We start from the raw sequence: 9,587 nt of genomic DNA on the forward strand, positions 1-9,587 counted from the left end.
TTGATTCTTGTTCTCAATTAGTAACATTGTTATAAAACATTTGGAGCATTTTAGCAAACTTATATCAACTATTGTCAACAGGAATGCGGTTGTAAGTGCAATACTTGCAGCCAGGATAATCAGCAACACTGTGACATGCATTTGCATGCAGAAATAGAGAACTTGCGCCAGCGACTACTCGAGAGAGACAACCACATTGTGACAATGGAGACGCAATTCTTAAACGAAGCTGATAAGTTCCCAAATGGAGAATTAGCTTCTATGAAGGAGGAATTGTTGATGTGGCAGGAGAAGTATTCACGCTTGCACGAAGCGCACAAGAGGGTTCAAAAGGTCAATCAAAATCTGGAGGATAAACTGCTGCGAATAGTGGACAAATGCGAGACGGAGAAAAGTGCCTTTACGAAGGACATAGCGACTCTGTCTCACAGATTAGCCGATGCGAATTATACAATACATCGATTAACTCAAGATAATGCAAGTATTTCATTTTTATATATATTCTAAAGTGTTTACATTTTTTATAATAATCTTTTATTTGATGTTGAGTTTTATTTTATAAATAAAGAGATGCTACTTACGCAATTAATTTACATTTATACATTCTATGTGAAAAATCTTATTTTCTCTCTTTCAGGAAAAATATAGAAATGATGTTAGTTTGGCTATTCAGTTGCTTCAATGCAAACCTTCTAATTTCGTGGGTCAGAAATATGATTCGGTAAGATATTGTCAAATATGAATCTCATGCTTATATGCTATTAACTTAAAAGTTATATTTTGGTACAATATTCTTTTCTCATCTCTCTCTCATTTATTTATTTATCATCATTCACTCTTTAGTTTTTATATAAATTTTATGTGTTGGCATTATTGAATACTTAAATGTTGCAATGACATTTTACTTGTATTTTTATAATGTCGTGTTAGCGTCTTATTTTTATTTTATGCACCAACAATGCACCAACTTTATACATGCGCGCGCATAAACCTTCGTATTTCTCGTTTATATTTACATCTACAAGTATTCGTGAATTTATTAAGAAATTATAATAATGTGACAGATATGTATATTTAGATATTTTTGCTTTATTAAAAAAAAAATATTATTTATCATAGATTTAAAAATCTTTCTGAACTTGACACAGATAAGTCGATGTTTATTAGCATTTAGGCCTAATCTACAATGTTCTTTTAGTCTTTTACTTTTTACCATTTTCTTACTTTTTTTTACTTCTTATTCTATATCTTTTATTTTCTGTTGAGTAAAAATTAACAATCTTCAGAAGAGATAAGAAACAATTACATAAAGTAATCGCAAATAGAGAAAAAAGACAAGAGAGTAATAAATAGGAAGCAAAGAAACATTTTAGATTAATATTTAAAGGCACAATATGCGTCTGTTATTAAACACTTAAAAAGACTGTTAATCTTTTTGTTATTGTAGCTGCCTTCTGAAGTGCAGGCTAAAGTGCGAACGTACGTCGCGCAGAAGCGATGCTCCACGCAGGACACGACACAGCCGGACATAAAGAGCATCACCGTGCCAATATCCACATTTCCGCCGACAGCGATGGTGTACAATATCACCAAGCCTACGATGGAAAAGCACAGTGACGACGATAGCGATGATAGTAAGCCGCCGATGGATATGGTGTCAGCGGCAATTATGGCGAAAGTGTTGGAAGATCGCGAGAAGGAGAGAATTTTCGCTAAACATTGCGATACGTGCACGTGTCACAGAAGCATCCTCACAGTAGACACGGAGACACAAACGTGTGTGCCTGATACGTTTCCTATTTCTGAGAGTTATACATATAGCGTCGAGAAACAAGCATCAGAAGGCACGCTGAATGATGATAAGTATCAAAGCAAAGATAAACTTCAATCGAATCTCGTAACCCATACGGTTTTTTATGAGATCAACGAGAATGGCAACAAGATTCGTCATCACATGAATGGCGATTACGTCAAGTACGCTTCGCAAGTTCCATGTATCAAAGACAAGTTTGTTGGTAGGAGTAATAGAAACGGGCAGGATTATATGATGGAGGAAGACGGTGTTACAAGAGCCAGTTTGAATAAAAAGAACTCTTCCCAGAATCACGAAAACAAACATTCGTCACCGTTTTCAAGATTAAACGATCTTAATAGAATAAATGTCGATAAGGCGTCGAAACCGCTCAGGGCCAACAAGTGTGATTCTCCAATCGATAGATCTGTTAAGTATTGGAGTGACAAAAACTTCTTCGGACATTTCGATACCGGCAATTTGACACGTGCGGATAATCGATTCTCCGATAAGGAACAGACGCACATTGATATTATTAACGATAGGCTATGGAAGAACAAATGGACGAAGTCGAGATCCGAAATAGATCCTTTGAGGGAAAATAAGAACAAAGCGAATCGCGATATTGAACTCGATATTATCAATGATCGTGATTGGAAGAATGATAGGTCAGCGGAGCGACTAGATATGCAGAATGTCACGCAATTTACTGTGATCGAGGTTAAGAGTCCAGACAACAATGTAGCGAATCACAATGACGGCAGTCAGACTGAGGTAACGACCAGCCCGAGTTTCAGCAGCGATAGCATGGTCATCTCTAGTTCCGATCCGTCTAGCAGTTGCAGCGACGTTGCGCAATCGCTGACCGGTGGTGCCTTCAATTCGAGCGCCAAGTCCAACTCGAGTCAGAATCGCATGACTGGTCCACGGAATTGTTTGGTTCGTGTCACTCCAGGTTCCAAAAATATTCTCTTGGACAACGCTGGCCATTATAAGATGTACAGTAGTAACGGTGGCAGTAATGACAAAATTAGCACTGTCTTGGTGCACGCGAAAAAGACATCTCGAGCTGATTCCGAGGGTTCGACTTCGACTGGTAGCGATGATAATTCGCCACCACCGGTATTACTGCAGGACAATCAATTGCAACGAGTGGCCGAATGGGTGCAATCATCGATGTGTGTGGAGAATTCCGCATCGCATGATAGCAATAAAAGCAAGTGTGTGGAGAATACCGTGAGCGATAATTCGTCATCCGTATATCCGAACGATTCTGTTGCAAAGCGCAAATCCTCGGAGCAAGATGGAGGTTTGATTCGCAATATTCGAGATGTGCCGAAAAACATTGAGGATTATAACGAGAGAGATGTAAATAATGAACCCATTGATATTAATATCTTGTCTGAGCACATAGACGAGAGTAAAAATCTCATAACATTCGAGGACGACTATTTGTTGAAGGATTTTCGCAAGGACTTAGATTACGAGGTAAAAGTCACGAAAGAGATGGAGGAGACGTATCTGAAACTAGCGGCGAGTCTGGATCCGGTAACATTGAGCTTGTCAAGTACCAACAATGCCGAATTGACGATTGAAAAGTACAGGAAGGATCACAAGAGGCTTCACATGCAGCGAATTCAAGATAAGGCGGGATCAAAAGCTTAACGTGTATCTCAGCGAATTCTTCGAAAATATTGACTATATCAAGCAGGGAGTTCCTTTAAAGATATAACAGAGCATTATTTTTTGTAACTATATTGAAATAAGGTTGTACCACACGAGTAGTATAGAGAAAAAAAGTCCTACGCGTTGCTGCAGATAAATTGATTCGTTTTTGCTTTGTGAGCGAGATCTATAGATTGATTTTAAAGCGTGACATCTATGTTGGCAAAAAAGATTTAGATAACATTAAATGCAACACGGTATAGTTTGATCGTAATGTCAATTAAGTAATTAATAATTTTGGAACTTTTTTGGGGTAACAATACATACTAAAAAAATAAATTAAATTACGCAAAAAACTGCCATTATTTTAAGATGATTGCATTTTTATTAATCTTTTTGCAGTCACGAAAATAAGAATATATTGAATCTCAATGTTAATTTATCTAATTCTCTGCGTTAACTTGTCGCATAATCTTCCTTACATGTGTCTCTCTTTAGCATGTTGGCTAGTAATTAATCATTTTCATAATGTACGTACATAAATATACGTATATAAATATAGTTTTGTTAGTTATAAACACATTTCTTTTAAATATTAATTGATATTTGAAATATTAATTGAAATATTAATTTATATCACTTTGTGTTAGACTAATTAATTTCTAATGTTGTAAATAAAATTAATATATTTGAGAATTATTACAGTAAATGATATTAAACGTGCCGTGTTGCAGTCAAATTTACTATTGGAGATTAAATGTGCATCAATTCTACTTATACATATACAGCCAGTAGATGTATTTAATAATTTGATTTTATAGTTAATATATGTACATTTTTTTCCCACTCTTACGCTGTCGTGAATGATAATATTATGTGTATAGCATGATAACTTATACACCGGAGGATATTGTTTCCACAGGCATTATTTTAGGAAGTGTTAATTTCATTTCGTGATGTATTATTTAAGTATCCACGTTTACGTCATACCAAAGTTACATAGATCAATTGCGATAAGGACACTTTAATCTTTTGCGCCCAGAATTATTGTCGACTATCGTCGAATTATCTCGCGACGCAAACATAAATACATAAAATGCTAAATATTTAAGATAAGCAATTCTTTTTCTAATATACTCAGCTTTTATATAACGTCGCAGCAAGATCTCTGGCGCAGCTGTGCTACGAACGATATTAGGGTACAAAGGATTAAAGTCAATAGCTTTTCAGCTCATCTGTTAGTGCCACGAGTATAAGCATTTATCGCCACTGTTAATGTTATAATATCTGTAATTTTGAAAAATTCGGCAATAACGTGCGCCGTTTTACGCAGAAGTTACATTAAGTTTAAGATTAATACGAAGAACAAATCGCGCATCTGATTTTTTAATGACAGGCTCAAAAAATGATTTGCTACTTTGTAAATTTAATTTAGACTGATCTGTACAGCGGAGAGTTGCTTCCAAGCTTCAGTAACTTCAGTGATCGTAGTCTCACCGAGAAGAGAATGCTCGACAAGAATATTGTGCAATAATTCAATGAAAGCGTTCGCCTGATTTATAACTTTGGTCTAAGCTTGTTGTTTCGCTTACACGTTATTCGTGGATGTGTAATCGTATCTCGTTGCGACATTTCGTACAACTAATGACTTAGCTTCAGTTATATGGCAACCGCGGATTAATTAACTCTGATTAATCTCGTCCTTTCCTTGTTATGATCTCACTCATAATACAAATAGAAAAATGAAATTTAGTTGGACAACTTAGAAAATTCTATTTATAATTAGTGAATTTCTATCGATTCTTACTCGGGAAAGGAATGAAGAGAAAAATGATATTATTAGATTGATCGATTGTAGAAAATTGCCAAAACCCGGGAGTTCTCAATTTTTCAATCTCGAAGGTTTACTAGAGAAGGCGCGCTCTGGTTACTGCTTCCCAGAATATCGCTGTAGAGAGAAGCCTAAAGTAAAAAGATCCCTAGTCCTAGGGTAGCCCTTTAGTGGGCGAGTCATGTAGCCACAGAAATAACTCTCTAAAGTGATCGCCAATATCAGGGAAACCTGGTATGGCTTGTTGATGAAGAACCTCGAAGGTTTAGAATTTGGCCCTTCAGCAATATCCCAACGAATCGCACGGCTACGCTTGCTGGATGATTAGAATTAATGCACATCGACGTCGGTGCGACCGATATACGCGGGCGAACAAATTCGCGATTCTTTCAGTATTAGTCGAATACGCGCCGACGACCAAGGGGCGTAACTGCGTCTATTATAAAAGGTACGCAGATACAAAGTATGTGACAATATATACCTCATGGCTTCTCAAGTATCGCGCAATACTAACTCGCAATTCTTTTTGTAAACGTAAATTAAGGATCGCGCGAGCTACTGAGAGAGACATGCGTTCGCGCAAAAGTTAGAGATTATGAAACGCGGCCGATTCACTAAGTAGAAACGGTCAATAGCACGTTACGCGAAGAAGATATGCGGTTTCTTCCGAACATCTTTCAACATCAGTCGTTCTCTGTGCGATCAATCAATTGAAAGTGCGCAAACAGCGATCGATCAAATTAATAGAGTACGAAATTCACTTTCCTTTATATCTTATAACTTGTCGATTATACCAGCGCGAGAATCTATTTCTTTGATTATCTTATTCTTTGCACGTTAATTCTCGACTATCTCTTAAAGCTCTATAAATGCTCTTCCTATGGCAAAGGTATAATGAGTGTCTTATTTTATGATAGAATAGTGCCAAAATAATACTGTTTCTTATTCAGAATTTAATTCAAGATTACAAAAAAGATTCTTTCTTCAATGTATCTTAATTTATTTCGCTACTTGGATTGTATCGTCTTCGAAATTTTCAAAGTAACGCATATTTTTCTCTGTTTTTATGTTGTTATATTGTATTAGATTAACTTTAATCTTAGTTTAATCTACTTTTAATCTTTTTGTAATTTTAAGAATTGAAAAAGAGTAAATTAAATAAGATTAAAGTTAATTTATATTTATAGAAATAGACATTGTGTCAATTTTTATCAATGTATAACAACTTTAATCTTAGTTTAACCTACTTTTAATCTTTTTATAGATTTAAGAATTGGAAAAGGATAAAGAGTGAATTAAATGAGATTAAAATTAATTTACGTATTTATAGAAATAAACGTTATGTCAATTTCTACCATATATTGATTAACTTAAATCTCAGTTTAATTTTTTATCTTTTTCTAATTCTTAGAATTAGAAAATATGAAAAGTAAGTTAAGCCAGGATTAAAATTAATTTACATTGATAGAAATGAGTATTATCAATCAGATCTGCGATTACCGATCCCATGCGATAGCGAACTGTGTGAGAACGACTAATATTAATTAACATACGTGCTAATTACTTTGTGCGTCCCGATCGTCTCTAATGTAGGATCGTGAGATTTTTCGTGTAAGCAATTCGTATATGAACGATCTTCAGATCGTAGATAATAAGGATCGGCAGTTTCTGAAGCCAAGATCGAAATCGAGATCCAGCCAGGAAACGCGAGTCCTCGCAATAAAATAATCCATGTATAACAGCCGTACCATTTATTCACAGTCGAATGTATTATATTCAACGTGACGACGATTATCACGTAAGCTCTGTAAATATATATATATAAATATATATAAATAAAATATATTTAAAAAATGATGCGTGCAAAAACGTCATTGGAAACTGTATTTAACGCGCGACGCAATTTTTTCCACAACTTACACAGCTTCTAAATCACATATATAGAAACGTTATTTATATTCCATTTATGTATTCCGATTTCACATATTCGAGAATTTATGCCAATTTTTCAGTAAGCACTAACATAACATCAATATTGTAATTACACATTCAATAATATAAATGTAATATAAAAATATAACATATGTTGTACATGAATAGTTACATTCTTTAATGATTATGCATTTAAATCTAATGAGAGGAATTAAGAGCAAGAATCAATTATAAGTATTGAAGAATCTACAACAGCTGTAAAGTTGCGTTTTTTGCGAACGCAGTCATGCATTGTTAAATGTGAAAGTATAACATTGATGTTATATTATTGTTAGTTTGTCTATTTACTGAATATTTTTCAATTTTTTTCTATTGCTTCCAAAAGTTTCTACTTTAGAAGGTTAATATTTTAAAAATTTATCGTTGAGGTTGTATCTCGAGGAACTTGAGAATTTTCAAGGACTGATACGTTCAAAGTATATATATATATATTTCCGAAACATGTTTCCAATTCTCGAATATTTAATTTCGGTGTCGCTTGCGTGTAAAAACGGCGCGGCGTTTCCGCTTCGTATTAATGATGACATAAGCGAGGCAGCGCGGATCCCGTGTATTACAAGCCGTGCCCAGCTTTGTCCAATCAAGCTAATGTTCCAATAATTCGGGGCCAACCGTTTAATGAATGAACGAATAGCTTCGACTGAGAGGTTCGATTATAAATACAACGGCTTACGTACTATGTTGTGTATTCCGACGCTGCCTGGTCGCACTCTTAGCAAGGTCTGCGCAGTCCCGGAGGCCGAGGGTGAGGGCAAAAGGGTGGAGAACACGTGGGTGGACGTGTAGAACGTAGGTGTTGCGAGTGAAACTCGAGTGAGCTTTCTCCTCTTTCTTTCTCCGTTTTATTGTAAAACTATCGTGCTTTTAGAATTTTTGTAAAATAATTGATAGTGCCTAGTACTTTCTCCAAGAGTTTTAGAGTTCCTGATGCATTCCAGAAGCAATTATTCTAGCAATTAAATGCAAAAGATTCGAGAGTCTGAATGGAACGCAAAAGTTTCTTGTTATATGGAAAATTGTATCTTTGTCATTTTAATTAGGATCGAATTAAGTTGTAGCACTTTTTAAATATTCTCTAAAACTTCTAAGAAAGTGCCAGATTTTCGAAAACAGTTTTAATAGAAACTTGGAATATTTTTTAATTATAGAAATATTACAAAAATGATTCTATGAGATATTTTCTATGTCATATTTTTCGTAAGCACAAATATTTTTGCTTCATATACATGCTGCAGAATTGGAGAGAAGATCTGCAATTCAAGAAGCACTATTGAAGAACAAGTGGGCATTTATAAGATTCACAGTAGGTTTTAAATTTCAACTCGGAATCCATTGAAAAAAGTCTTTTCGCGAAAAGACTAAACTTTAGAGGTAAAAGAAAAAGCGAATAACGGAGAACGTCATTCATTCGATCTAATATCTTCTGTTTTACCAATATTTTAACTCGATCAGATTGAATGATTACGAAGGTGTCAACTTTCTAGCTTTCTGAAGAGGCTTACGGAAAAAAACGTTTTATCGCAGAAACTGATTGCATTTTCACTAAAGACAAGCGCATTTTCCGCTATCTCAGTCTGAGACCCCCCGCGAGACGAGAAGCCGGCGACTTTCCACAGTGGAGAACGCGTGTTGGTCAACGCGCCCGCGCCTCCCCGAGTGACCACCTTCGGCGGGTATCCCGCGACCGGCGGGCGCTATAAGTCGCGGCAGGCGAGCCAACGCCAGTGAGGACGCGTTCGTGTTCGCGCGAGGACGCGTGGTGCCGAGATTCGAGGCCGAGGCGACGGGCGAAAGAGAGAGAGAGAGAGAGAGAGAGAGAGAGAAAGAGAGAGAGCGAGAGTGTGTGTATGTGTGTGTGAGAGCCGCGATCCTCCCTCGGGCTCCCACAACCCTCGTGCGCGCATCGTGTGCATGCCGTCGCCACCGCCATCATCGTAGGGGTGCCGTCGTAAATGGTGCCGAGCCCTGCGATCCCGTCCACCCGCGAGACAGGTAAGACACATCGCGACCGCCCTTGAGTCACGAGGCGCGAGTAGGATGGCGAGTTGAGTGGTCGACTTCTCTCTTGTTGTCTTTTGTCGAAAAAGAGGAGTATACAACCCTACCAAGCAGGAAACATAAATTCTCTAAATTCTTTAGAGTGGAATCTCACAAAGAATGAAAATTAAATTTGCCTTGAAAAAGAGTGAATTTTTAAGAAGAGATTTCACTCTTCAGGGTGACAATTTTATTTAATTATTAAAAGTTTTAGAGAGTATTAAAACATTCCAACAACATTGCAGCAACGTTATTGCAATGTTTCGAAAT

At 36.4% G+C, this 9,587-nt stretch overlaps 1 protein-coding gene across 1 annotated transcript in view; it reads left to right on the forward strand.

The window, feature by feature from the left end:
• LOC108688673 overlaps positions 1–3,705 on the forward strand; it is a 4,831-nt gene extending 1,126 nt beyond the window's left edge. The window contains exons 2-4 of the mRNA XM_018195007.1: positions 82–477; positions 638–721; positions 1,448–3,705. Of these exons, the coding sequence (XP_018050496.1) occupies positions 82–477; positions 638–721; positions 1,448–3,457 (2,490 nt within the window). The 3' untranslated portion in view covers positions 3,458–3,705. The remainder of the gene's footprint in view (positions 1–81; positions 478–637; positions 722–1,447) is intronic.
• Positions 3,706–9,587: the final 5,882 nt, after the last annotated feature.

Source organism: Atta colombica, unplaced genomic scaffold (assembly GCF_001594045.1).
Source record: "Atta colombica isolate Treedump-2 unplaced genomic scaffold, Acol1.0 scaffold238, whole genome shotgun sequence".
Lineage (NCBI taxonomy): Eukaryota > Metazoa > Arthropoda > Insecta > Hymenoptera > Formicidae > Atta > Atta colombica.